A 26,431-nucleotide genomic window follows, 5' to 3' on the forward strand; every position below is an offset into this window, starting at 1 on the left:
TAGTATTTTCTAGAAAGTGGATCTTTAGCAATTTTGGGTGTTCGAGAATAGAACTGTACAATTAGAGGTATCGAGAGCGTTATGTTAATTAAAAACAAGTCTATTGCTCTGTGAACGAGGAGGACAGTTAGTAAGCAGCGAGTTCCGGAGATTCCAAACCTTCGAGTACAATTTGATGCTCATTTTCGGGTTCGAAGACAGCGATCTCCTCGGTATTCACCACTCTCACTTGCTTCCGCGGACAGGCTTTTTCCAACAACCACAACAACAACAACAACCCACGTTTTACCAACATGGAGGACACTTCTCTTGCTGGACCGCCACTGCGCCGGCAACAGTCTGACATTGGCAATGCCATGGCTCGCCCTTCACCCGAATACATCGACTTTACTGGCGCCGATGATGGCGCCAAAGGTGAGTCCGAGGTTGATCTCGTGGAGTGCGGAGGAGCATAACGACACGCTCGACGTTTAACTTCAACTTCAGGATGACCGCCGACAAACGTCAATACCATCCGATCCGCCAGTAATTGACAACGACCAAGGTCTTCCTTACCGGGTTCGACAAGGCAAACAGAAATTCACCTTCACCCGTGCTCAATGTCGCCGTGCCTTGGAGTATGCAGTTAAGCTTCACAGGTCGAAGTTTGCAGTCAATCATATGTAGGTGCTGAGAAGAGAATTCAACGTCACTAATCCTGCCGGAACATTTTAAACCTGTATGGAGCAAAGACTAGTTGCTAACTCCGCTTTTGCCTAGCGCCGCAACCAATCCTGGTCTTGACGCCGCTGGCATCGAAACCATATGCACCCAGCAAGTTAAGTACTGTACCTTGTCCACGATGCAGATCCCATTGGTCCCAAATATAAAGTTTCAAGCCGGTGCTAAAGTGAAACAGATCTAAGGTGTGAATGTTACGACGAGACTCGAGCGTGCTCAAAGATCGTACCAGAGAAAGTCTGCCTCCCTTCGCGACGCTCTCCAGCGTAACGACGCAAGAAAGGTCCGACTATTGGGGAAGCAAATGCCAAAGCTGGAGAATGAGTTTGGTATTGTAGGCATACTCCGTTCATCCTCTATTCGATGCACGATTCCAATCTGGACCATTCAAGTTCTTTCTTATTCGGTTTATGACTTCAATCTGGGACATTCACTTGCAGTCCTTTTAGGAGCCGGATGCACATTTGAATGTCCCGAATGTCCCACGACCTTCGAGACACGATCAACGCTCGCGTCCGCAAAAGAGAGTCATCCACGGGCATGTCTCCAAGTCAAGGCCTATGAGTCGAAATGATGCAAAGTCGTCCAATGCACGGGAGGAAAATGCGAACTTCACCCCCATGGGTTTCAACCGCCTGGAACTATGAGCTAGCTGCGTTGTACCTGGAAGCAGCTCAAGTGTTGGTACAATCGGATTTCTGTATTGCGCAGTATGGGATTCGGGCATTGAGGGTAGCAAGCAAAGCAAGTTGAGAACGAACGAACGAATGAATGAAGTAACACAATCATAATGTTCAATTTGCCAGTGAAGAATGAGCACTAGGGTGGGTATATATGCATTAAATCAACACACGCCGTACCTCGGCAGCGCCCTATAACGCAGCCCGGTGTGTGCCATTCAAGCCCAGCGGCTGCACCACAGCAGAAGCGGACTCCAATCTGGCAACCAACTTCTTCACGCTTGTCCATTCTTCGTTGCGTGCGCTCTCTTTGCCGCCCAAGTCTGGCCCGACTTCGAAGACAGTCAAACCGCCATCAATTCCTCCTGTTGCTAGTCGTTTGCCTTCGCTCTCTTCCCATGCTACTTTATTCAAGCTCTTGCTCATCATGCTCCTGCCCCCTTTTCGGCCGCTAGGGGCCACTTTTGCGAGTGGGACTTCCGTGTCGATTGTGATGTCCCAGACCTCGAGATTCCCTGCTCCGTCGACGAGCGAGAAAACACCGGGCTTGACGGGCGACCAGGCGGCATCGTAAACCACGTCTTCTCGCGTGAAGTCCAAGATGGGAGTGACGGAGTGACCTTCACCGGTAATCCCTGTTGTCGAGGTAGCTGCTGGAGCACGAACTTTCCACAGCTTGACGGACCAGTCGAGCGAGGAAGAGAGGACAAGATCTCCGAGGTCGACGGGGCCACGAGCCGGGTGGAAATCAATGGACATCACTGGAGCAGCGTGTCCACGGTAGCTGACACGTTGATCGACGCCTGCTTTTGCTCCGGCGCGATCGTAGCGGTGGCATGGGAAGATGGTGCCCTCTTCAGAGCCGATGAGGAAGTAGGTTGGGTCGGTTTGGGGGAAGGCCATGCAGGTTGGGGAGAGATCTTCGATTTTGGCGGGGGCTGGGGTGGTGAGTGTTAGAAGTTCTTGCGGTTGAGCCAGCATGTCGACTGTCCAGCCGCAGACGACGCCGTCTGTGGAGCAAGAAATGATGTTGTTGGCATTTTGTGTGCCGACGATGTCGACCGAGTAGACGGGGTGAGTGTGCCCAGAGCCAGTGAGTGGTGTCTTTTGGACTGGGGAGGACTTCGCTCGGGTGTCCCAGAGGAGGACCTGACCGCTGTAACAGCCTCCAATAATCAAGTTGGGGTGAAAAGGGGAGAATTTGGCGGCTAGGACATCGGATTGTGCATGGAATACGAACTCTGGTCTGTCGTGGAGATGCATGTTCCAGACTTGAACGAGTCCATCTGGGTCGTGAGGGGCCGAGGGATTCTTGGTGTATGCTGCGAGGACCAACTCAGGAAATTTGGGAGAAAAGCTGATGTCGCTGATCATTCTCTTCTTTGACCACCTCTCATCATAGAACTGGGCTATTTCTTTGACTCTCCGTCTTCCCTTGCCTCTGGTATTTCCGTACTCATCATCGTCATCTTCGACGCCATTCTCCCCGCTGAGAGCGTAGTCTGCTAAGATGTCGTATTCTTCATCTAGAGCTCGTTCGATGACTTTGCTTGATCGCTCGACAAAGTCCATAAAATCCTCAGAAGAAGTGACAGCGTTGAGTTCCTCGGTCGTAAGGACTCTTGCCGGGAAATTTGCAGCCGTGTGGGAGATTGGCCTCAAGGGGCCATCAGTGAGGAGATCTCGAGTTGCTTTCAACTCCTCTTCAATTTCCCTCCTAATGTTTTCTCGCAGCTGTTCTTCCCGGTCCCTGTCTCTCCTACTCAACCGCTTGTTCGGTGTTGCAGTTGCTGGAGACTCCCCTTCATCTTCATCTGAGTCTTCAAACGCCTTTGGTCTTGTTGTCTGTGTCCCCCATTCTTCTGTGGTTTGCACACCTTTACTATAGGAGAAGACCTCCTTGACCGGCGAAGGAGGGCATTCGTAGACGGTTGCCAGAGGGGCAGTGGATAGAGTTTGCGTCGAGATTGAATATGTTTGAGGCGGTGGCTGGCCAATTGATGGTTCCGAATTCTCGTTACTGAGCTCTCCAGCACTTAGCACACTGTTGGGACGACTGCCTTTGCCAGCTGGGGATCCTGCTCCTGCAGGTCCTGTCGAAGTAGGCCTACTTTTTCCCCCTCCATCCAATATTGATTCAAGATACTTGTCGAACTCTGCACGACTTTCTCCTCGGCTCGGTGTTGGGGCAGCAAGCTAGAGACTGTCAGTACCCGAATGTTCAAGCAAGACGTAGGACACTTACATCACTAGTACCTCCTATGCTTTGCCGCGTTGAAGATGTACTCCGAAGCTCCCTCTGCCGTTTCATCTCCGCGAGCTTCGCCTTCTTCGCCAAAATCTCATCTCTACGTGATTGCATTGTGCCTGCGAAGCATGCGCATATCGGTAGAGAAGGAACTGTCGGCTTTGGCCAGTCTCACCGAACGATTTTGGGAGCGATCTGCTTTCGATGGGCAAGACTTGGTGGTCTTGTAACCTGAAAATCGCGTCTCTGAATGTGCAGTATGGAATTCGAGGATGTTGCTTGACGTCTCTCCTCTCCTGCATCGTCGCGTCGTTGGAGGAACCGCGAATTTCAGATCACGTGCAACGTGGCCGGATGTCGCAAAATCCCGGGCAGCTTGAGAACTTCTCCGACCACCTCAAAAGAAAAGCTTCGCATTGTCCACAACAACGTCCGGCGACTCCTACGCTTGCGATAACCTGTCAATTGACACGCCTCAACAAGTTGCGGTTGATCCGACTCCTGTGTCCTAATCCGCACGTTCGCTAGGACACGAAGACAGCTTTCCGATGGCTTCTACGGGGGTTAACGTACGTTTTTCTGTCCTTGCGCTGGAGGCGGCTACTCTCAATCGCTGCAAAACTTTCTATTTCTTTTCGGGTGCTTCCAGCGAACTCTGAGCTAATCTGATTTTTTCGCAGGTCCTCCGATACTCAGCACTTGGCGCTGGTATCTTCTACGGAATGTACCACCAAGCAAAGCTCACATCAGCTGCAAAACTAGCTGCGATCAATAGAGAATACGAGCACAAGCAACAATTGATCGAGAAGGCGAAGGCGGAATACTCGAAATCGAAATTGCCAGCGAGTGCAAAGACGGAAAGCGGAGGAAGTATGTTTGTCCCTGCATTCGTTATCTTCCCAAGCCGAGCTTTGGGACTGCAGCATACCTTGACTTGGATATGCTTTGGAGAATATAGTCTCTTCTGTGTTGGATTGTTTGCAGAGCAGTGCTAACGGACTTCGAATAGTTATAAGAGATCCCAACGACAGTAGGTTTGATTTGGAGGCGTACCTGAACGTTGTGGACGCCGAGAACCTATAGGACACGGAAGGATAGAGCAGGAAGGGCCGTGAAGTAATGGTGGGCTGAGACAGAAGGGTTGGGCTGGTGGAGTGACTTGTGGTTGCTGGTACGGCATGAAGAGATGTCATTGCGATCATACAAAAGCCTTAGACGTCACTTAGCATACTTCTTGTACATTGTATCATAATTGGAAGAAAGGTTGAAGGGTATCCAACGGCAAGGTTCAAAGTCTGGCGAGATTGCAATGTGCTTTATCCTCTCTGCTGTATGTCAGATGGTTTTGGACTGTGATAGAAGATTTTCTCACGCTTCGAAGACTTACATCTCTCTTCTCAGGAGATATGCACGACTGTAATTCAATTGGAAAACTAGAATACATGGAAGCCAACTCAAGATTACCGATGCACTGAACAAAACCCCCTTCACCTTCAGCCTCGAAGTGCTTCACGTGATCAGCCGCCCTAAAACCGCTTAACCCTGCAGCCGCGTCAAGCTTCAGCTACGAACAGATATGCGACTTTGTAGACACCGACAACTTTTCTGTTCATCCACCAACAATGTCGGACATAAACGATGAACCCTTCTTCAAGGGCAGCACGGGGAGGAATACGAGGGGAGTGCTTCGTTTGACGATTCTCTGCTTAATTGCAGCTGCTGCGATTGCCAGTCGACTATTTTCCGTCATTCGTAAGTGTGCCAGTGCTCCATACCAAATTCTGGACTCCGGCTTGCCAGGAATTGGAACTGTCAAACTCTGAAATGGAATTGCGGATAAAGAATTGTTTATTGAATTTCTGCTGACTTGCGCGCTTCCTAGGTTTCGAAAGTATCATTCACGAATGTCAGTTCCATTCCCTCGAACCAAACTTCCTACTTCTATGCACAAATGCCACACACTCGAACGACTTCAGCTAATTAAGATGCAGTCGATCCTTGGTTCAACTTCAGAGCAACAAAATATCTCGTTCAACATGGTTTCTATGATTTCTGGGATTGGTTCGATGACCGAACATGGCATCCACTTGGTCGAGTTACAGGAGGAACCCTTTATCCTGGTCTCATGGTGACCAGTGGCGTTATCTACCATGCCCTCCGAGCTCTCACGATTCCGGTCGATATTAGAAATATTTGTGTGCTGCTTGCCCCGGGATTTTCTGGACTGACCGCATATGCAACCTATCTCTTCACCAATGAGATGACCACATCTCCTTCTGCTGGTCTACTAGCCGCTGCCTTCATGGGAATTGCCCCAGGTTATATATCTCGATCAGTTGCTGGCAGCTACGATAACGAGGCTATTGCCATTTTCCTCCTTGTCTTCACCTTCTTCCTCTGGATCAAAGCTCTTAAGGTTGGGTCGGCTTTCTGGGGTGCATTGTGTGCCCTTTTCTACGGATACATGGTGTCTGCTTGGGGTGGATATGTCTTTATCACCAACTTGATCCCCCTCCACGTCTTTGTGCTAGTATGCATGGGACGTTTCAGCCCCAGAGTGTACGTTGCCTACTGCACTTGGTTCGCAATTGGGACGCTGGCAAGCATGCAAATTCCATTCGTTGGATTTCTGCCAATTCGAAGCAGTGAACACATGTCTGCCCTTGGTAAGCTTGCTAAGGCCCAAATTCTACTTCAGCGCTAACTCATTTCAGGCATTTTTGGGCTTCTCCAACTTGTAGGCTTCGTCGACTTCATCCGTGCAGGTGTACCAAGCAGGCAATTCAAGACTCTGGTCACAGGATTTGCCGTCTCCGTATTCTTCGTGGCGTTGGCTGGTCTGGTTTTGTTGACCATAACTGGTGTGATCGCTCCATGGACTGGGCGATTTTACTCGCTTTGGGATACCGGCTATGCCAAGATCCACATTCCTATTATTGCCTCCGTCTCCGAGCATCAGCCAACGGCCTGGCCTGCTTACTTCTTTGACTTGAACATGCTAATCTGGCTCTTCCCTGCCGGAGTATATCTCTGCTTCTTGAAGCTTAACGATGAGCAAGTCTTCATTGTCGTCTACTCCATTCTTGCCAGTTACTTCTCTGGCGTTATGGTCCGTCTTATGCTTACGCTTACGCCTATCGTCTGCGTGTCTGCGGCCATGGCATTGTCGTATGTCCTCGATACCTACTTAACTATCAAGTCCCCAGCCGAACCAACAGATGCTCAGGTTTCAGAGGCAGCCAATGGCTCATCGAGCAAGAAAACGGGTAAACAGGACGGGCTGCGCTCCATGCGCGAGCCACTTGTCGGTATTTACACGACTTTCTCCAAGACTTCGGTTGTCAGCGCCATGACTGCCTATCTCCTGATTTTCGTGCTTCACTGCACTTGGGTCACGTCAAATGCCTACTCGTCTCCATCCGTTGTATTGGCAAGCAGAATGCCAGATGGAAGTCAACATATCATTGATGACTACCGTGAAGCATATCAATGGCTTCGCCAGAATACACCCGAAGATGCGAAAATCATGTCATGGTGGGATTATGGGTACCAAATTGGTGGCATGGCCGACAGACCGACCCTTGTGGACAACAACACATGGAACAATACTCACATTGCTACCGTTGGAAAGGCTATGAGCTCCCGTGAGGAGGTCAGCTATCCAATCATGCGCCAGCATGAAGTCGACTACGTCCTGGTCGTCTTCGGTGGACTTTTGGGTTATTCAGGTGACGATATCAACAAGTTCTTGTGGATGGTGAGAATTGCCGAGGGTATCTGGCCTGATGAGGTGAAGGAGCGTGACTTCTTCACTGACAGAGGAGAATACAGAGTGGACGAGGGTGCCACCGAGACGATGAAGAACAGCTTGATGTACGAACCCTTGTTTCATTGTGAGGCGCAATGGCTAACGCAGCATATAGGTACAAGATGTCATACTACAACTACAACACGCTCTTCCCAGCCGGGCAAGCGCAAGATCGAGTCCGAGGCGTTAAGTTGCCAGATGTCGGTCCAACGCTCAATACAGTTGAGGAGGCTTTCACCAGCGAGAACTGGATCATCCGAATCTACAAGGTCAAGGATCTCGACAACGTCGGCCGAGACCACGCTTCTGCTGCGTCGTTCGACAGAGGGAACAAGAAGAAGAAGACCACGAAGAAGAGAGGACCAAAAATTTTGAGGGTTGACTAAAAGGAGCATGGGATGGGACGACTTTTGTATCATATGTTGTTAGCTGGACGGACAAAAGTACAGCGAGCGATGTGTCTACTAGAAATGTACTCGTAAATAAAGATATCCAGTGTGTCGGTATCGTGATTCCGTGCTGCTGTTTGTTGCTCGGCCCACCACGTCAGTTTTGGATCTGCTTCGTACTGAGATCTGCATCGCGATTTTGACTTATGCCTAATTGGCAGCTAAATGAACACCTTGACTCTAGCTATTGTCAAAAACGACACACAGTCAGGTATGGATAACCCAGAGATGGCACGATGCCGGTAGGGAGACAATGAGTGTTGGCTGTTTTGATGACACGGCGTTGCACTGCACTGTTGTATGTTTACACGTCAGTCAAAATAATGAATTCACAATTGAGCGGTGTTTGGATTGTCTCGCATTTCGTAAACCTTCGTTCGGATGCTGATATCTCAGTTGATCGGCTAACTACAAGATACTGGTGGCCTACAGTTTGGTAGCGAATGGAAATCCTAGTCAGCACGATCCTCCACACGGGCAATGTCGTCCTTCTGCCTTTGGGCGTGTAACACTAAGAGATACGCACCTTTATCTCTGGGAATCGCGGCTGCCACCGCTGGCCAGGCGGAATCACGTGTGCTCGCCAAACAAGAGGTGGTCAATTAACATCGTAGCAGTGTTGTAAGTTTAGAGCATAGCTTCCAAAGTTGCTTCGATAGCCCGGAATGGCCGAAATCTACTGCATAACAAACTCATTTCGTCTAGTCCCCCGGTCCCGATGCATCTGGATAGAGGCGTCGGTTTTGCAGTCTTTTTCGACAGAAATCCCCCCCCCCCCCTTTTTTTTTAGCAACGCGTCTCGCTTACAGTAGAGTAAGCCCAGAGAAGGAGACATCACTGCATCAGATAGCTGTGATTCAGTTGCAAATAACAATTTGCATTATGCTTGCTCGGCTTCAATCCATGGCATGTCCTCAATAAAAAACGATACGGAGACGGTGACCAATCAAGCAGCTACGGAGAGCAACAACACAGCAATTCAGAGCCGAACTCGCTGAAAATTTCGAATAGCAAATGGCAAAAGAAGACAAATGGAAGAAAGGCATTGCTACTTGCAACTTGAAAGGCGAATTTCTATGATATTGTAAATTATCTAGTCTATCTTCTATCTACATCAGTTAAAACGTTGAGTATCAGCAGGTCCATCGAGGCCGGGACTATTCAAGCCCGACGCTTCCTGATAGTCCCGCTTCTCTCCAGGAAACTCAGGACTGGTTTCTATCCACTCTCTTCTTTCTTTGCTCGACATCTACAGTTGCTCCTGGCCATTGTCCGGTCGCTAACGGAACCATCTCTCTACAACTTTGCAGCCTGAGCCTCAAACTCCTTGCTGAACTTCCAAGTCGTATATCCATCCTCCTGCTTCTTATTATAAAACTTTTCTCTGTCGTAAGGCGTGAACTCGATTCCCTCCTTGAGTCTGAATACCAGATCCGGATTCGAGATGAAGTACCGTCCGAACACAACCGCAACGTCCTTGTTCTTATACTCCTCATCGACCAGAGTCCTCGCCGATGACGGTCTGAAGCCACCAGCAATTAGGACTGGGCTCTGATTATCCCACACGTCAACGAGGAAGTTGACCTTATCCGTCTGCTCGACATCTGCGTTTCCAGCGATGCGAGACTCGACGACGTGGATATATGCCAGCTTCAACTTCTTGAGTTCCTGCGCGAAGTAGCTGAACTGCGGTCTAGGATCTGCCATCCTCATGCCTTGAAACTCGGAGAAGGGACTCAATCTGATGCCCGTTCTTTCCGCACCAACAGCTGCGACGACAGCCTTTGCGACCTCGATTCCGAACCTCGCTCTGTTCTCTATGCTCCCGCCCCATGAATCGGTCCTGTTGTTCGAGACATCCTGGAGGAATTGATCAATCAGATACCCATTCGCGCCGTGGATCTCCACGCCATCGAAGCCAGCCGCCACCGCGTTCTTAGCCGCTTGAGCATAGAAGCCAATATATTCCTTGATCTCTGCCTCTGTCAAGGGCGTCGGCTTCGCACCTCCCTCGAATTCCAAATCGCCTGAGCTGATAACCTTGGCTTCCTGACCGAGTTCTTTTTTTAGTACTGCCGGACTAGCTGCCCTTCCTAACGCCCACAGCTGGAGGTATATGAAGGAGCCCTTGGCGTGTACCGCTTCCGTCACTCGCTTCCAGGATGCTATTTGTGCTTCGTTCCAGATTCCGGGAACATTTCCGAAACCGCCTGCCTGAGGGGCGATGAAGGTTGCTTCGGTGATGAGGAGGGTCCCGGGAGAGGAGGCGCGCTGTGCGTAGCTGGGGAGTGTTAGTCAATGTTCCAATCGAACGAATTTTGGAACGGAGAAGAAACATACTATTCGGCCACAAAGGGCAGAGGGACATGCTCGTTGTCGGCACGGAATCGAGTGAGGGGTGCCATGACAACTCGGTTCTGCAGCTGTACATTGCCCAGCTTGAGGGGCTTGAAGAGGTTTGACGACATGCTGGAATACTCTGTGGATTTGAGGCCAAGCTGGAGGCTTCGGGTCCTTTTGCAGCAGGTTTGAAGGGAAGATTGCTGGAGGTCAAGTGGAAGACTGGTGAGAGACAACGGGTATGAAGGAAGCAGTATCCTACCATGGAGGGGTCACCTCATCCTTTGTACCTTTCCATGCCCCCACCTGTTGTCCCTGCATGGCTGCAGCTTCCTGGCATGATTGATCAGCATGGTGCCAGACGGCAGCTGAGTAAAAGGCTAATTGGCCAAATCAAGGGGGAGGTGACGAGGTTCAGCCACAAGTGTCGCAATTCCCCCTTGGCCAGGACTGGAAATATGGGGGTGGACTTGTCGGGATTTTGTCGTGTATTATTAATCAGTACTGGACATGGCAAGGAAAGGTGACGCTGGTGAAGCGCGCTTGAAGAGAAGTTTTGCTGGCGTCGCAGAAAGCTCGGGATCACTTTTCCGCGTGCCGAGGCCCACCGGCCCACAGACTGAATATGTCAGCACTCAATGTCGACGTCGGTACTTGGAATAGGGGGCCCCTTTTCGATGTTGATGGGAGTCAAGGAACTGGGAAGAATTGAAGAATCGGCGATCAGTATCGCCGAATACCGAAATTGTGGACTCGGGGAGTTTAATGTACCGTAGTTAGAGAGTTAAAGCAGCTAGAACTATGACCCAGCGGAATCTACAAGCTAAGGGGTCAACACACTTTCCTTTGCAGTCAATGCCTCTCATCGCTATCTACACCGAATATGGCTTCCCAGTCCAAGCAGAACAACAGTCTTGGGCCGACGAAGGAGGATATCACGAAAAGAGACATCGAGCTCGACAGACGTAATCGTGTCACGTGTGGTGTGGTTCCAAGTGGCACGGCTGGGCAGGCTGAATGGAAGCTCAAAATGCTCCTCCATACGAGGGGGACCTACATCCTTCCTGTGATATTCGTCCAAATTTAGCATCTACCTTTACACCTCCTAAGTCTCCCGTCGGCAACAGTCCGTCACGCAGACCACGAAAGCACCAATATCGACTTCCACTGGTTAATTTGCATTCCCCTGCCGCTAAACTACGCAGCCTTGTCTCGAAATGTCCAACAAAAGGAGTCCCTACGCCTACGAACCACTCTCTAAGAATCCGGATGAGATCAGACTGCTCAAACTGATGCCTCCATCCTCATCAGGTGACATCGAAATCGAGATCATCCGTGTCCCTTCTTCGGCACCTCCGGCCTACGAGGCGCTGTCCTATGTATGGGGCTCCCCAGAGCGGACACATGAAGTGACTGTCAAGACGTCTTCAAAGAAGTGTTTCCCCCGACGCTCGAGGAGAGGGCGATTTCTTTCCGGCCGTTCGAAGTTCGAACTGAGTCATCTGGCAATTTCTCGGAATCTCTTCATGGCACTGCAGCATCTAAGTTTTGCGAAGAAACCAAGACTCTTGTGGATTGACGCTATCTGCATCAATCAAGATGACATAGTGGAGAGAAGTGAGCAGGTCAACAAGATGGCGTCCATCTATGGCAGTGCACGACTGGTAATTCTTTGGCTCGGGGAAGAAGCCCATGAAAGTACATTGGCGGTTCAGACACTGAGGGATGTGGGAGAAGGACTCGATGTTCACAATGTGGGAGCGAGTTGGAAAAACATCTCTATCAAGCGAGGCAGTTTGGCCGAAAAGCTGGAAAATAATGCTGAAGACAGGGCACAAATGGCAACAAGCTTTGTGGCTATTGGGAGGCTCTTGGAGCGGCCATGTGAGCAATATAGGTCTCCTATCACCCCCATTAAGACTTTTTGCACTTCCTCGAATATTCTTCACACAATCCAAGGCATTCTAAGTCTGTCCAAGCATGCCTTCATATTACAGTACTGACATGATCGTCAGGGTTCACGAGACTTTGGGTCATTCAAGAAATGGCACTTGCTGCTGAAGCTATCGTTATGACCGGCAATACAGTCCTCCCCTTGCCAATTTTTCAAGCTGCTCTTTTTTGGATTCATACTATGTACCGCGCTTTCACAACCCTCCGCGAAACTCTCAATTTTGAAGCTCTCGAACAAGTTTCGGCAATGAACCAATGTAGTACTCTATCCAATCTGCCTAATGTTACCCTTCTTACGAAGAAAGCCCATTGTCTTGACCCTCGAGATAGAATATATGCCATCTTGAGCCTTTTACCTGAGGGCGTCTCAGCTGGTATTGTTCCAAACTACTCCAAAGCGCCTGAAGAGGTATTTAAAAATACCGTTCTCCAAGAAATCAATACAAATCGACGAGTGGATATTTTGACCCTCTGCAGATTCATTGACCCGGCCTCAGTTCTGCCGCTTCCTTCGTGGGTGTTCGACTTTTCCGTCCCTTATCAGCTCGGAAATGCCCTCTATGCTGCTGAGGCCACTGGAAGATCAAGAGAGGAAAGTCGGTACGACCCCTCCGACAACAGCCTCACCATCCAAGGACTGCAGATATGTGTGATCGACCAAGTTTTTGAAGCCATTCCCTACGACGCCAAGTCCCCAGAGATACTCACCAAATGCCAAACCTGGGAACTGGCTTGCAGATATGCAACCTCACAAACTGGAGGAGTGCCCTCGATTGACGCTCTTATTGCCACGATATTCTCGGGTTCCGTCACCGCCGCTCTCTTGGCGGGCGCGGTTCTGGATATACAAATACTGAGGAAAATCGCTATCAAGTGGGTGGAGAATGCTTCGTGCATGGCATGATGAACGGAGAAGCCCTCCTGGGTCCTCTTAGCCCGGGGAGTCGATTTGGCTGGAGAGATGTGGCGGGAAAACTATTCCCAGTGTTTATCGACGGCAACGGCGTGCCCACACAGCTTGATCCAAGAGCGGGACCCCTTCCGACTGGATGTAGTGTTCATTACGGGGATTTGGACGGGCCTGATATAGAGATTGAAGATGGTGAGCTCAAAACTCAGTGGTTCTATCGTTCGGAGACCAAAGAGTGGACTTGGTCTGATCCGAGACTAACTTCGGAGAACTTGAAGAAGATGGGGATTGATATCCAAGAGTTTGTTCTATTCTAATTACCGAATGCTTCCCAGCACTTGCAATTTCAAACTCTTCTCTTCGCCTACTCTTCCCTCCACCACATACTGCCATCTCCTCGTCATACTTCCCTTTGTTGTCTCTTCCAGTTTTCTCGTTTCTCTGTTGGGGTTGTATACTAGCCATGTCAAGGTGTCGGAGGAAGGAAGGGGGAGCCTGAGAACGGCGGCTAGCTAGAGACTTGAGCGGTCCCCGTGCATAATGGCCACCGACTTCAGGTTCTTGCACATCTTGGCGAATATTTTGAACAGAGCTGTGGAGGAAAGAGTCAGCAATTTGTTCACGGGGGCATTTCAGGGGCATTTGGGGTAATTCCAGGAAAGGAGCTATGAGAGAATGACAAATCAGGAGAGCAATTTCTCTTGCATCACGTATGAGTATTCACTTTAGACCACACATATCCATTCTCATGCATAGAGGCATCCCTTGTACCTCACGTTTTCCATACGGATGTATCTCGATATGAGTAGCATCAATTTTCGGGGGACCTCTACAGGGCAGGAACAAGCGCTGCGAGTTAGCTTGTAATAACGCTCCCATGACCCATGATTGGTGGCAAGGATCCTCCTGATAGGTACCGTGGATCTCAAACCATCGGATAAATTCTGCATCTCCCACTCTCTGAAGATCCGGATCAGCGGACCGTGGAAAGATGAGGTCTCGTATTTGTTGGATTGGGTATAAAATCTCTCAAGGGAGAGTATCGAGCTTTGGTTTTTGGGCGCCGTCAGAGGGGGATGGAATGTTGATGGTGACCTGGTTTGGTTTGGTGACTGAGAGCTCGGTAAGTGAGGGAATCAGCGACTTTAAAACATTCTTTGAGAATATAGTTCGTGTACGTTCTTTTTATTCAGGAGTGCAACGGCAGCTGGTGGTCTGGATGGAATGTTTGGGATGGTCCTCATCCCAGCTTTGTCCCACAACATTCGATCCATAATTCCATGCCGTGAAGAATGTATTAGATTGATGAGTAGAAGGGGGACTGAAAGTTCAATCTTCGGAATGGTAGCCTATGAGATGCAATGTTTGAGATCATCTGCGTGATTCGGAGCAGCTCATCGAGGACGCTTGGGAAGGGAACCCTGTCGCCCGCGAGATATTCATAATTCGAGACCTCTCCAGATCACAAACCGGCATGAATTAGAACCAATTGTGCCTTGGGGAATTCTGTTTCTTCATCCAAATATTTTTTGAGAGCAGGAGAGGGAAGCTTCGAGAGGAAGTTGACGATGGCCGAGGCTCTATCACCTGACGTCGGCCAGCCCACCCCTGCAATTTCTTGGCCAATCATTTTGCACAGCCTCAAAACCTCCCAACGTCGACGTCCAGAATCCTTCCGGAGCATCAACTTACAACAGGGAGATCATCAGCCGGGCTTCATCTCACTCCTTTCATTACACTCATTTACCTTTCCCACCATTGCAGAGCTCGATAGCTTCAGCCTGGGACACCCAAGACGACATCACCATTCTCAGCCTCATCTCCAGCTCAGATTCAGGGGTCAGCCTCACATGACATGGCCCAACCTCTCCCCCTGACTCTCCACACTTCACCTCCACCACCATGCTCAGACGGATATTCCCCCGCTCCTTCAGGCGGACCTTCCTCCGGCCCAAACCCCTCCTCATAACACTGTTCCTCATCTTCGTGATCGACACGCTCCTTATCACGCGGCCCTCCCCCCTTCCCCAGCGCACCAAAATACTCTCCCCCTCCCTCCGCAATGAAAGGATCTTCATCGCTTCTATGGCCCGAAACTCCGAATACATGCTGCGTCTCTACTGGAACAGTGCCCTCCTGCGCCTGATAGACACCCTCGGTCCCGAAAACGTCTACGTCTCCATCTTGGAATCCGGATCGCAGGAAGACACGAAAGGCGCCTTGCGAGAACTGGAACTGAAGTTGAATACGCTTGGGGTGGAGAATAGGATTGTGTTGGGCATTGATGCGGAAGAGCATGCGGAGAGGTTGAAGAATGTCCCGGAGGAGAAGCGGGAGGGCTGGATTTTCACGGCGAGGGGCGAGAAGGGGTGGGAGTTGAGGCGGATTCCGTATTTGGCGGATCTGAGGAATAAGGTTATGGCGCCGTTGTTGGAAATTGACGAGACGAGTTATGAGCGGTTTGATCGCGTGCTTTGGATTAATGATGTTGTGTTTACGGTGAGTCACGTTCCCCTTATCACGTGACACACATCCTCTTCTTTCATTTCTTCCTTATTTTGAGCTCGTAGCTGATGGCAAATGATAGACAGAAGATGTCTTAACTCTCCTCTCAACCCGTGACGGCGACTACGCAGCAGCCTGCGCCCTGGACTTCTCCTCCAACCCCGAAAAATAGTACGTCTCGCCTCTTTCCCCCCTCCTCCCAAAATTAAACCCCACTAACACCCCCAGCTACGACACCTTCGCCCTCCGTGACATAACCGGCCAGAAAACCGCCACGCTAACCTACCCCTACTTCTCGCACTCGCCCTCCATCACCCTATTAAACCACCTATCCCCCATCCCGGTGAAATCCTGCTGGAACGGCATGATCGCCTTCTCCGCCTACCCCTTCTACCCACCACCACCCTCCTCCTTCCGAAAAGTAGAGCAAGCACACAAGAACCCCAAGCAAGACAACCAACCCCTGAAATTCCGCGGGATCCCGGATTCGCTGGCAAAGGCACATTTGGAGGGGAGCGAGTGCTGTTTGATCCATGCTGATAACCCGTTGAGCGCGGAGAAGGGCGTGTGGGTGAATCCGAGTGTGAGGGTTGCGTATAACAGTACCACGTACGCAGCTGTTAATTATGGGGCGGAGGTTAAAGCGGATGTCGGGGATCAGGTGGATGGGGTGCCGGGTGGAGATGGGAGGCCGTGGCCGGCAAAGGGGGAGAGGTGGAGAGGTGTGTGGGGAAATAGGGTTGTGAGGTGGACGGGCTGGTTGAAGGCGTATAGTGAGGGGAGGGTGGTGAAGGGGCGGGTAGATAGGTGGAAATTGGAGGGGAAGAGGAGGGCAGGGAGGGGCAAGATTGGGGTGGGGAGTTTGAAGGGGTTACAGTCTGAGGAGAGAAATGAGGATGGGATCGAGTGTTTGGTTAATGAGATGCAGGTTATGTTTGATAATGGGTGGCAGCATGTGTAAAGTTGGAAGATGTGGGGTGGAAGAAGTTTACAAAGAGCTGGAATCAGGGGCTGGGCTTTGTCTAGAAAGGCGGACTCGAGAGCTTGCAGATATTGAACAGAAATCATACAGTACATAAACGGGAAGGTAGATGCAAAGCTGCCCGAAGGGATTCTCATCTGAGCCCATTTTGCGAATTTGTAGGAGTGACACCCTTCCCAAGAAGCACAGCATATCTAACAGTTTCGGCATCCCCGGTTGGTCTGTAGAAACAGATCTTCGGAGGCCAAAAAGCTGAAGAAGTAAAGACAACTCGAGGTGGAGGAGCTTTTAGGCAGGCGGCAGAAGCGGCAAAGGCCAAAACCCATAGTGACGAACACACAGACCTATCTTCTACCCAGACACGATGAAAGCACGCCAACAACCCGCAAAATACGACCTGCGACTCATGAAAGGGGGAAGTGACTCTCAGAACAACGAAGAGCCTGCAACAAAAAAGGAAGCCCACTGAGCAGCATCACTAGGCCCCTCGTTCAAATCCCCACACCAACTACGTTAACACAGAACTAATACCTGCAAGGACCTACCTTTCTCTCCCACAACCACTAGAACTCGAGACTCGACCCAGATTAAACCAACTAGCACCCGACTCCCCACACCAGAGCCACACAATCCCCAAACCCACCGCGCAAAAAAAGAAAACCCGCTCAGCTCAGCTCAGCAATCCAAACGCTCAAGCAACAGCGAAAAAAGGAACCCGCTCACCTCTCCCAAACCACGAGTCCCGGGACCGCAGTGCACGAAGCAAGGGGCCAGCTAAACACGAAGCAGCGAACCAGCATCCCACGATCTCAAACCCCAAATCCCCACGATCCAGATACCCATGTGCTAACCCACAGCATCTGACGCCCATTTGCCCTCCACCCGCACGAGAGGCTATCCAATCCCCAACCGCAGCTCCCGATTCCCGAGTCCCGGGGAGCTGGTAGCCAGTCGATGAGGATTTTACTCGCCCTGGCTCTTTGGCTTGCAGCTGTGGCGGGGCGGGAGGAGGAGGCAGGAAAAATGTTTGTCGGGAGTGGAAGATGTTTAGCAGGCGGAAAAGGAAGGTGGAGGATGCCCGCGCGATCTGAACGTGAAGTGAAAACAGGGTTACGAACTCGCGATTTGCCATGCGGGTATCCGTCGCCCTTCCCCGTGTATGTTCCCCAGACTGACGCAGACCCAGTAGATCGAGACGGGTGCCGGGTTGTGAAGAAAAAGAAGCCCAGCCACAGAAACAGCCGGAAGCTGTTCCGGGTGCTGGTGGACTTGGTTCAGGTACGGATGCGTGGGAGGGGGATGGTTGGATGTGGAGAGTTGGGAGAGCGGTTGAGGGAGTCGGGTGGGAGGGAGAGGCGGACGATCTAGGAACCGGCGAAGGTGGATGTAGATCGAGGTGTTTCAGCCACAGGATCTTAGTCTTAGACAACGTGAAAAGGAGTCTAGAGGCACGTTAATGTCCTTGTTCGAGTTCCTGGGTGATAGCCAGCTCTCACACTCTTGAGTTGTGGTTGGGGAGAAAGCCGTTGAAAACGATCTGATCATTAGCACATGGACTGTACCAAGATAAGATCTCCAGGCACCATTACCCCAAGTGAAAGGTGGCTCGAGACGCAATGGGAGAAACGTTACCAGCACAACAGACGCGCATCATCTCAGATCCTGCACTCTTCCCCTTCCTAGAGGCACTAAGATCCTTCTACGCAGCTACCCGGCCCATTCCAAATTTCCATTTCTCCACCGTTCATCTGAGGACGGAGGGTTGTCTCCCTCGAATTTGAGTTACGAGATACAGTACCTGAAGGGAAGATGCGGGATCTCGGGAGTGGTGGAAGGTGGGACGGAAGTGTGGTGTTAGAGAAGATGAGATGAGATGAGATGGGGAGCCGGGTACAATGCCGGTATGTTGTGTGCCTGTGTTTGTGTTATGGAAGGCTTTTGTTCCGCCCCTGCGAACCTGCTGTATCCTGTGGGACTTGCATGGCCTGAAACTTGTATGTGGGATGAAGCTGAAGCTTGATTTTGTGGTGGCGTCTAGTCAACACACCCTCTTGTCCAGCTTCACGGAAGCGGGGTTAGGTGTCGTAATCTAGACCTTCTCTCTTCCCCCCAACTTTCGGAGAGTTTCACGCCCGATGAGGGCCAGGTGTTTGTATCCAGTACTTTTCTGTGAGAAAGGCTGGTGCCTTTCTTCAAAGCCATTGGCTGCCTATGCCTTCTGCCGAAAAAGAAATATACTTGGCCTGGGTGAAGTTTCGCTCGGGCTGTATTCAGCTCTCGGCTTCGGGATCCGTAAGTTTTGGGGAGTCGGGGAGCCAGAATAGAAAATCCCCTCGAGCCGAGAACATCCTTGAAAGCCCTCCCCCAATATAAACTTACCTTACGCGTGAGGGTTTTGGGTCGATGTTAACCTGATACAGCCGAATAGATGAAAAACGCGAGAGGGAGGAGCTCGCCCCGAACTTCTCACGAAAGGACGCATGTATAGACGAGCTTAATAGAGCTTAATTATTGGCATCCGGTCCCTGCATGCGTGTCTGTTGTGCCTCCGCCTGAAGTGTAGTATCTGGGGACGTTGATGCGTTGTAACACGCACCAGAAGGAAGTGGTAAGAAACATGTTTGTGCTATAGAAGTGTTCGAGAATGCAGGATGAAAGCGTCCGGCATCGGCGGAGAAAGGGAAACCAAACAGATTCAAGATGAGGCAGCAATCGGACCGCTACTTAACGCATATTCATGCTCTAGTAATTTGCAAGTACGCACTGTATAAACCACAAGACGGAAACTATTTGGGTGATGTAGTTTGTACGATGTCCGTTGGGGTGTAGCCAATTGTTTGAGAGAAGGCTGGTGACTCGTGGCGGCGCCCACTCGGAATGAGACAGAGGTTGTGATACACGAGGCAGATGAATGCCCATCAATTACAGGACGGACCGATTCCTCGGATCGATTTGATGGGGTCAAGTGAGTCTGTGGTGTTTTAGACTTTCAACGCTCAATGTTGTGCGACGACTGAATCATGTATTCAGCCTTCATGTTGAAGTGTGAAGCGAGTACCGATGTCGCATATGTTCGCCTCGTACAACCACACTACCTTGAGGGTAGGGAGACTGAAGCAGCAATTGTCCGGTGACGGCAACGACGATATATCTCGACACCGTAAAATGTGTTTGCTAGAATACTATTACCGGATCTGCGGTTGAGGCTCAATGGGTCCGATACTTTGCCATGGCAAATTCGATAGGGAATACTGATCCAAGGTCGCCGAGTCGTTGTGTGCACATGGCCCATCTTTCTTTTCAGATGTCAAGAGGCTCGGAACACGAGAATCCCGTTGGCCAAAGACACCTTGTCTCGCACAACGAAGAAGCAAAGGCAGCACAAAAGGAAAAGGGGATGTGAGCTCGCACGTCGAGTCGTCGTTTTGAAGTTTAGCGCACCGATCGATCTGCGACCAAAGCTGCCAAGATTAGCGTTGGCCCCGCAGCGGGAGAGGTTCAGATCGCAGCAGGCCAATAGATGCTCAGCTGGGCGCTGTCGCGCTGCCGTCTTACGGCCGCCACAAGTTCACAACCTTCCACACAGGGGGAAGCCATGCCGAAGAACAGGCGGGCAGCAAATCTAACTCGTCATTGCCTCTCTGCTGCTGCGGAACGTGGGCAGTGAGCGGGCGAGAGGAGGGCAAGACAAGAATAGGCTTTGTCTGAGGTATTTTGGGATTGCAAGCTCTGTCCTCAAGCCTGTACCGGCCCGGACCTCGCTGGCGAGAACCTTCCCAATGAGCAAACTCTAACTGCAGCAGATTCAAGGATATTGAGACTTGGCCTTGACGTATCTCGACCTTCCGTACCGTTCGAGCCAGTCTGCCTCGAGGTCTGCATGGTACATTGTTGGAAGTGCAGAACCCTTTACTGCCTGCACACGAGGATTTTACCCATCCACTCACGTTACGGCGGTAGAAGCCTCGCTTGGGGCATGATCAAGGAGTGCTTGATGGGCCCAGCTATTCGGTACCCAACGGGGAGAGGGCATTCTGCAGATCTCAACTGTCCCACGAGACTATTTGCCGACTCATCTGCGTTCACCTTCAAGGGGAGGAACTTAAGAAGTAATACCTCTCGGGTATTCGCCAATGCCAGCCAGGATCCTGGCATTGGGTGGTGCTTTGTTCGTGAATGAGATTCATGCCAGGACGCCATGTGGTACGGATGCGGACGGATGCCGTAACTGCATCTGCAGGCTTGATGTTCCGATTCAAGGCCTGAGGCCACCGATACATTGCAAGAAGGTACAGCAGAAATGGGCCTTCTGGAATGGGAGCATCGGGGCCCGTGCGAGCCATGTGCTGGTGCTCGCCGAGGAGTGCTGTGTAACGAGGGACTGAAGCCCGTGATGATTGATCGACATGGACACTTCCCATCCAGGATGGCCTCGGAAGTGCTGTCACATTGGAGGCGGAATAACGCCAGGGTGCTCGCCCGTTTGGAGAAGCAAAGCCTGGAGAAGATGCTCGCTCATCCTGACCCGCGCACGTTGTTGGCAGTAATATGGATCGTGGATCGTCGAGATTTACCACGTTCTTGGCCCGTGGAGCCGTCGTAGTTTCCAGTAGTTAGCAGTTCGTCGCGTAAATTGTAGAATATCAGGAGCGAGTATGAATGGTGGCGGCTGCGGCCCTGCCCCTCGTCGTCAGTCCAGAAGTGGTGAGATTGTTCTTCAACGAGGAGACCGTTCTCGATAGATAGGCATCCCCTTACAGATCCATGCCTGCACGCTGCTGATGCCAGCGATCGCTCGGGCATTTTGGACCTCGAGATGAGTGGCTCTCGCTGGCTCCAGACTCCCAGCATCTCGCAATGGGGCAAGTTCCGAGCGGACAGTTGCGCCTACAGTACACTGCTGGTTGAACGTGGATCAAGCGCCAGCCATTGCATTCATCGGCGGCAGCGCTGCACGTCGGCTCGAGATCTCGGTGATTTGCAGCAGGAAATACCACCGATGGAAAGATTGAGCCTGAATACCAAAAAAAAAACCCTGCCAGAGGAGTGAACAGACAATTGACTCCATTCGGGGGGCCCAAGATTGCTGTCTTGGCAGGCCAGGTTATCGTACGCGGATGCGGTGAAGCTGTAGGGAGACTTTCTGGCTTCCAGATGGGGGAGTTCGTTGCGAATCTGGCGATGTTCCCGGGCGAAGGTGTTGTCCGATTGAAGATTATTGTAATTTACTGTAGATGCGGCCCCCAACCAAGTCCAGCCTGCCACGCGGAAGATGCGCAAGCAAGCAAGCACGCCTGTGCCGGGCAACCAGGGTGGGCGTCGACCACTGGGGGCAGTCGTCCAGGTAAGCTTAACAATGTCACGATGCAGAGCGGCGGATTCATCATCTGAAACAGTGCAGACGCCCAAACCAGTGAGAGGGAACAGGGAAGAGACCAAGGGGTGCCTTTTGGCTGATGTTTTTGATGAGGATGATAATGGTAATGATCATGATAATGAACACGATGAGGGTGACAATGATGATTGATGGTCCACAGAGGCATTTGCAGGCTGGATACAGAATGAAGATAACAAACACGGATTGGCTGGCCCAGGCCTTGTGCAGCTGTGCTCCTTACTCTGGAGGCCGCATCGGGCATGGCGCGACGGCCGGGTGGTGGTGGAGCATCTGTCAGGTACGACTCGAGGGAAAGCTGGCTGCCATATGGGCATTGGGAACCCTTCAAGGCTTCAAGGCTTCAAGGCTTCAACCCTTCCCTTCAACCCTTCAACCCGTTCAGCCCGTTCAACCCAGCCTTGGCTTTGCACCTGCATGTACAGTACAGTACAGTACAGTACAGTCTCTCAGCCGCCAAACGGTGGCTGGTTGGAGCCGTTGTTTAACTCCTCACCTTGATTGAGGTTTCTTTTATTTTCCGGGCTGTTCACCTTAACTTTGGGGATAAGCTTAACTTAACTCGCAAGCCACGTCTCACACTTCACCGGCATCGACACAGCCATTGCGGGAAACTGGACATAACGATACTGTTCAGTACAGCATCAACGAACCAGAGCTCTGCTGTGCCACGATGTCATAATCAGATTGATTGCCAGGTGGGATCCCTCATCCCTCATCCCTGGGCTTCGCCCTTATCACTTGCTATCAGCGGCCCCTTGCCGTGCGTGCTCTACACCTTATTCCCTGCCCGGCCCATTGATCCGCCAAACACCTTGTCGGGCGGAGTTTCTCTGTTTATTAGAACTTGAGATTGAGGTCTGACTGTATCCCCAAGGCTGCACGCTGAGATCAACAACGGTTTGGGACGAAAGCATGCCATCAATGCTCATCGCTCAGAGCCACACAGTCTTACACTTCAGCCTGCATGAAGCGGTTCCTGTGGGTTCGCGAGACCTGCATGCGCCGGGGAGCGACTCGACGAGCAAACAGCCAGCTAACACCGGATGCACAATTAGGACAATGAGGAGAATGAACCCTGCGCAGTGTATTTGAGACGGGTACTCGAGTCAAGTACGGTAGTTGCACACAACGACTCAAGTAGGACCAAAATCCAGTGATATGCAGAGGGCAGTTCAGAGGCAGAGGCAGATGGGGGAACGGGAAAAGTGCAGGATCGGATGCCGCTCTAATAGCTTCCGAACTGCACCAGGCCATGTGGAAGAGGAAGTGGAAGAAGGGGTGTGTCGCAACAGGAAAGACGAGATCGATTGATTACCTGCTGCTCGTGGCGCCTGCATATGCGCGCAGAGGCACCGGCAGCAGGAGCAGCAGCAGCAGCACTGGCGCAAGACCTCGAAGCCGGCTCACTTTTTTGACGAGTTGAGTTTCCAGGCCCGGCTTACAGACAGCCCACCGGCCCAAAGAGGGACAGGACAACTCCACGCATGGACTCTCCTGCATGAAAGAAGTGCAACAACACAAAGCCTGTCAAGACTCAAGCCCCAGGGGTTCTCTCTCTCAGATATCGCGGGGGCAGGGCACCTTTCTGATCGCAGGCTCGCAGCGGCCCCGAGTTCCCACCAAGTTTTATGTGGTTAGAGTGTTCCGGACTGCACCCACCAGTGACACCACAGCCACGCACAAGAGCACAGGCTCGACAAGGAGCCAGGCCGGCGTCCACCCATCTGCCCATCTGCCACCAGTTACTAGTAGTCTAGTAGTTCCCTGAAGCCCTTGGCTTTCCCCCCCCCCCCCCCCCCCACCCATGGCTTCTTCCCAGCCTTCTCCCGTTACCACGCACATTCCAGTATTCTACGGTATCCTTGTGCCACGGATCGCGCCCCTGTCGAACTGCACTGTGATCATGAACCCGGTCCTGGTCTCCACCGTGCCTCCACCGTCCCCGTCCGCTGCTTCCACACTGCTGCAGGCATTCGACAGGCCCCAGGGTCTTTGGACCGATGTGCTTGGCTACCCGCGGAGCCCAGTAACGAGAACTAGACTGCTTTTATACCTCCCGTCCTTCGAGGGACGGACCAGTCCTCATACATAACTCGCCCTTCTCCTCTTCGGGGTCTACGCTTCACGTCTGGATATCTTCACGACGCCGGGCCACACTTCACTGTGCAAAGTCCGCAAACACTTCGAAGCTTCACAGCCTTCACGCTCGCTTTTACTTCGAGGACGACGACTGGTTCGGGGTACGCTATTGGCTGGTCTGCAGAGCAAAGTTTGACGCCCTGGTCAATTTAGTCTGCACATCCTCAACGTCTGCCAGGAGAGAAAATCGAATTTCACTTCTCCACAGACCTTCCCCTCCACAGCCCGAACACCACATTTGGAGGCGCGCCTTGCTACCTTCTCTCGCTCCGAAAGCGTGCTTCCAATTGCTCCTTACTCTTCTAACTCAATTGCATTGCTCTCACACCTCCCCTCCCGTTCTCCGTCAAGCTTTGCGCAGCGCACTTGCTTATCGCGACTTCAATCCGATTACAACCTCCAACAATGGCTGCACCCCAAACCACCCAGCAGAAGCTCCCTACGGGCCTCGCTGGAGTTCTTAACAAGCCCGATGAACATCGAGACAGTGCTTATTACTCTGTTGGTAGTAAGCGTGAGCACTCACTCTTCTTGCAGTCTTGCAATCCAATCTTTACTGACGACGGCTTCTCTTAGACAACTCGACTCAATCGCAAGGCGGACTGCCTCCTGTCGAGTCTCTCATCGGCCGCGCCGACTCCTCCTCCGCCACAGATAATACCCCATCGCCGGTATCTACAGGACATTTGACCCATGCTTTAAGTTCTCCGACCTCGGGGGCCATGAGTGTTGCCTCAATCGTCTCCCCGTCTTCCTACAACCCGAACTACGGCTTCCCCACGCAGCACGAGGTACATGGTGGCATGAATGCGAATCCAACCAATGATTCTCGCCGTGCTTCGGTCAACTCGACTCTTGGTATCAACTTCAACGACATGAGACTGGCCAATTCACCATATGCCTCGGCGAACCAATCCACCACCTCGCTGCAGAGCTCCCTGGCCCAACAGCGGAACCCTGGTTCAACTCATCCAGATCGCAACTCTGGTCCGTTTCGCTTGAGCAATGGCTATCAACCTACTTTCCAACGATTGCCTCAGGGTGATGGTATTAGTGCCTCGCGCACTGCTCCCCTGATCACAGGTCCTGCTGTTGGTGCCATTGCACGTGCTCCTGAACCAACCAAGGGACAGGCATGGGCATTCCCCGAGGAGGAGGTTCGCCAATTGCCCTCTGCTGCTCGTCCCAGTGAGGAGCTTGGAAATCGTCATGGTACCTCATTCTATGATGATTCTCGTCGCAATTCCTTCGCCGATTCGGTTGCTTCAAGCCAATTTACGACCGAGTCTCGCGCTCTTCCTCCTGGACAACGCCGCCTCGAGGATGGAATGCCGCCTGACTTCGGCCCAGCTCGTGCATCCCGTGCGTCCTCCGAATACCAAGTCTCGACTCATCACCACAGCCTGCAGCATCGCCAGATTGGCGAACTTCAAAATGGTGAGGGCGGTTCCCCGACGAGCTCTCAGCCATACTCGCGTACCCCCGAGTTGCGCGTCTCGCACAAGCTAGCCGAGCGTAAGCGCCGCATGGAGATGAAGGACCTGTTCGACCACCTGCGTGACTGTCAAGCCCCCGACCGGGGTGCAAAGGCATCCAAGTGGGAGATTCTGACCAAGGGCGAGTGCTTCAGCATTTTATATTTCTTGAATGCAGTGCTAACTTCTTCCAGCTATTGCTGAGCATAACCGTCAGAGGCAAGTGATTGAGGATCAGAAGCGTGCTATCAATCGTCTTGAGACCCAGAATCGCCGCTTGGAGCAGGATCTTGACGGTACTCGCCAAGAGATGCAGAATGTTCGCTTGGAAAATCTCCAGCTTCGTACTGATATTCACGTCCTCCAAAACCCCGAGGGCCACGGCCCCGTCATCCGCGCCTTTCCGGAGCCAGCCCCTGCTCATTCTCATGCTCCAGGCTACCGTGTCCAGTCCGAGCAGTTGCCCCCGCTCCGCAACATCCCCAACGATGGCATGAACGGTGTCCAATACAGCAACGACCAGCGCAATGCTGCTTCACGCGGATCATACATCTGATCTTCGTGGCCATCACTCCAATACTTGACCCTTGTCAACGTTGTCACGATTAAGCTTTCCTTTCTTTCGACACAAAATACATTATACATTACCGCCGCTCTCGCATTGCCGATAAGTGGCCCTACGTGATACGATACACCGCGGCACAGCCGGAGCAACCATCACTTGCTTTGCATCAGACTACTCGTGGCCTGCACTTACGACACTGGGAAACCCTCATCTGGTTCATCAACACTGGTTTCTTCGATGACATGTGTTGCTGGATTGG

At 51.7% G+C, this 26,431-nt stretch overlaps 9 protein-coding genes across 9 annotated transcripts; 5 read left to right on the top strand and 4 right to left on the bottom strand.

Moving 5' to 3' along the window:
• Nucleotides 1-1,592: 1,592 nt before the first annotated feature.
• On the bottom strand, nt 1,593-3,762 carry K444DRAFT_548786 (WD40 repeat-like protein; the record flags this gene model as incomplete). The annotated part of the gene is made up of 2 exons (XM_024876397.1): nt 1,593-3,596; nt 3,640-3,762. 2 exons carry the CDS (start codon nt 3,760-3,762, stop codon nt 1,593-1,595), a joined length of 2,127 nt encoding a protein of 708 aa, XP_024726732.1.
• Nucleotides 3,763-4,051: 289 nt separating this feature from the next.
• On the top strand, nt 4,052-5,114 carry K444DRAFT_622448 (putative ATP synthase subunit E, mitochondrial). The gene is made up of 3 exons (XM_024882101.1): nt 4,052-4,217; nt 4,329-4,518; nt 4,658-5,114. The coding sequence occupies exons 1-3, from the start codon at nt 4,197-4,199 to the stop codon at nt 4,729-4,731; spliced, it is 285 nt and encodes a 94-aa protein (XP_024726733.1). The 5' UTR covers nt 4,052-4,196; the 3' UTR covers nt 4,732-5,114.
• A 123-nt stretch (nt 5,115-5,237) lies between these two features.
• K444DRAFT_577046 (glycosyltransferase family 66 protein) lies at nt 5,238-8,144 on the top strand. Its single transcript, XM_024877560.1, has 5 exons — nt 5,238-5,400; nt 5,531-5,554; nt 5,640-6,314; nt 6,363-7,521; nt 7,572-8,144. Exons 1-5 carry the CDS (start codon nt 5,271-5,273, stop codon nt 7,840-7,842), a joined length of 2,259 nt encoding a protein of 752 aa, XP_024726734.1. The 5' UTR covers nt 5,238-5,270; the 3' UTR covers nt 7,843-8,144.
• An 822-nt stretch (nt 8,145-8,966) lies between these two features.
• On the bottom strand, nt 8,967-10,775 carry K444DRAFT_577051 (FMN-linked oxidoreductase). The gene is made up of 2 exons (XM_024877561.1): nt 10,246-10,775; nt 8,967-10,186 (listed from the first exon to the last, which is right to left on the bottom strand). Exons 1-2 carry the CDS (start codon nt 10,371-10,373, stop codon nt 9,202-9,204), a joined length of 1,113 nt encoding a protein of 370 aa, XP_024726735.1. The 5' UTR covers nt 10,374-10,775; the 3' UTR covers nt 8,967-9,201.
• Nucleotides 10,776-11,338: 563 nt separating this feature from the next.
• On the top strand, nt 11,339-13,204 carry K444DRAFT_284170 (HET-domain-containing protein). Its single transcript, XM_024871596.1, has 2 exons — nt 11,339-12,129; nt 12,261-13,204. The coding sequence occupies exons 1-2, from the start codon at nt 11,463-11,465 to the stop codon at nt 13,100-13,102; spliced, it is 1,509 nt and encodes a 502-aa protein (XP_024726736.1). The 5' UTR covers nt 11,339-11,462; the 3' UTR covers nt 13,103-13,204.
• A 1,537-nt stretch (nt 13,205-14,741) lies between these two features.
• K444DRAFT_657749 (glycosyltransferase family 69 protein) lies at nt 14,742-16,737 on the top strand. The gene is made up of 3 exons (XM_024886189.1): nt 14,742-15,607; nt 15,696-15,784; nt 15,842-16,737. The coding sequence occupies exons 1-3, from the start codon at nt 15,011-15,013 to the stop codon at nt 16,572-16,574; spliced, it is 1,419 nt and encodes a 472-aa protein (XP_024726737.1). The 5' UTR covers nt 14,742-15,010; the 3' UTR covers nt 16,575-16,737.
• Nucleotides 16,738-16,907: 170 nt separating this feature from the next.
• On the bottom strand, nt 16,908-17,907 carry K444DRAFT_622453 (uncharacterized protein). Its single transcript, XM_024882102.1, has one exon. It carries the CDS (start codon nt 17,725-17,727, stop codon nt 17,287-17,289), a length of 441 nt encoding a protein of 146 aa, XP_024726738.1. The 5' UTR covers nt 17,728-17,907; the 3' UTR covers nt 16,908-17,286.
• A 2,776-nt stretch (nt 17,908-20,683) lies between these two features.
• K444DRAFT_711835 (uncharacterized protein) lies at nt 20,684-21,944 on the bottom strand (the record flags this gene model as incomplete). Its single annotated transcript, XM_024888264.1, has 2 exons — nt 21,170-21,944; nt 20,684-21,093 (listed from the first exon to the last, which is right to left on the bottom strand). The coding sequence occupies exons 1-2, from the start codon at nt 21,444-21,446 to the stop codon at nt 20,684-20,686; spliced, it is 687 nt and encodes a 228-aa protein (XP_024726739.1). The 5' UTR covers nt 21,447-21,944.
• Nucleotides 21,945-24,285: 2,341 nt separating this feature from the next.
• On the top strand, nt 24,286-26,376 carry K444DRAFT_284236 (uncharacterized protein). Its single transcript, XM_024871598.1, has 3 exons — nt 24,286-24,640; nt 24,709-25,749; nt 25,802-26,376. The coding sequence occupies exons 1-3, from the start codon at nt 24,538-24,540 to the stop codon at nt 26,161-26,163; spliced, it is 1,506 nt and encodes a 501-aa protein (XP_024726740.1). The 5' UTR covers nt 24,286-24,537; the 3' UTR covers nt 26,164-26,376.
• Nucleotides 26,377-26,431: the final 55 nt, after the last annotated feature.

This window comes from Hyaloscypha bicolor (assembly GCF_002865645.1).
Source record: "Hyaloscypha bicolor E unplaced genomic scaffold K444scaffold_189, whole genome shotgun sequence".
Taxonomy (NCBI): domain Eukaryota; kingdom Fungi; phylum Ascomycota; class Leotiomycetes; order Helotiales; family Hyaloscyphaceae; genus Hyaloscypha; species Hyaloscypha bicolor.

Bases quoted from the DNA above. Each gene is read 5' to 3' on its own strand.
- K444DRAFT_577051 (XM_024877561.1), bottom strand. From the start codon at position 10,373: ATGTCGTCAAACCTCTTCAAGCCCCTCAAGCTGGGCAATGTACAGCTG. The intron at 10,187-10,245 runs GTATGTTTCTTC...AACACTCCCCAG, and splicing joins CTGCCCTTTGTGGCCGAATA to CTACGCACAGCGCGCCTCCT.
- K444DRAFT_284170 (XM_024871596.1), top strand. From the start codon at position 11,463: ATGTCCAACAAAAGGAGTCCCTACGCCTACGAACCACTCTCTAAGAAT. The intron at 12,130-12,260 runs GTGAGCAATATA...CATGATCGTCAG, and splicing joins GAGGCTCTTGGAGCGGCCAT to GGTTCACGAGACTTTGGGTC.
- K444DRAFT_284236 (XM_024871598.1), top strand. From the start codon at position 24,538: ATGGCTGCACCCCAAACCACCCAGCAGAAGCTCCCTACGGGCCTCGCT. The intron at 24,641-24,708 runs GTAAGCGTGAGC...GGCTTCTCTTAG, and splicing joins TGCTTATTACTCTGTTGGTA to ACAACTCGACTCAATCGCAA. The intron at 25,750-25,801 runs GCGAGTGCTTCA...AACTTCTTCCAG, and splicing joins GTGGGAGATTCTGACCAAGG to CTATTGCTGAGCATAACCGT.
- K444DRAFT_577046 (XM_024877560.1), top strand. From the start codon at position 5,271: ATGTCGGACATAAACGATGAACCCTTCTTCAAGGGCAGCACGGGGAGG. The intron at 5,401-5,530 runs GTAAGTGTGCCA...CGCGCTTCCTAG, and splicing joins TCGACTATTTTCCGTCATTC to GTTTCGAAAGTATCATTCAC. The intron at 6,315-6,362 runs GTAAGCTTGCTA...AACTCATTTCAG, and splicing joins TGAACACATGTCTGCCCTTG to GCATTTTTGGGCTTCTCCAA.
- K444DRAFT_622453 (XM_024882102.1), bottom strand. From the start codon at position 17,727: ATGGCAAATCGCGAGTTCGTAACCCTGTTTTCACTTCACGTTCAGATC.
- K444DRAFT_657749 (XM_024886189.1), top strand. From the start codon at position 15,011: ATGCTCAGACGGATATTCCCCCGCTCCTTCAGGCGGACCTTCCTCCGG. The intron at 15,608-15,695 runs GTGAGTCACGTT...GGCAAATGATAG, and splicing joins TTAATGATGTTGTGTTTACG to ACAGAAGATGTCTTAACTCT. The intron at 15,785-15,841 runs GTACGTCTCGCC...TAACACCCCCAG, and splicing joins TCCTCCAACCCCGAAAAATA to CTACGACACCTTCGCCCTCC.
- K444DRAFT_622448 (XM_024882101.1), top strand. From the start codon at position 4,197: ATGGCTTCTACGGGGGTTAAC. The intron at 4,218-4,328 runs GTACGTTTTTCT...ATTTTTTCGCAG, and splicing joins TGGCTTCTACGGGGGTTAAC to GTCCTCCGATACTCAGCACT. The intron at 4,519-4,657 runs GTATGTTTGTCC...GACTTCGAATAG, and splicing joins AAAGACGGAAAGCGGAGGAA to TTATAAGAGATCCCAACGAC.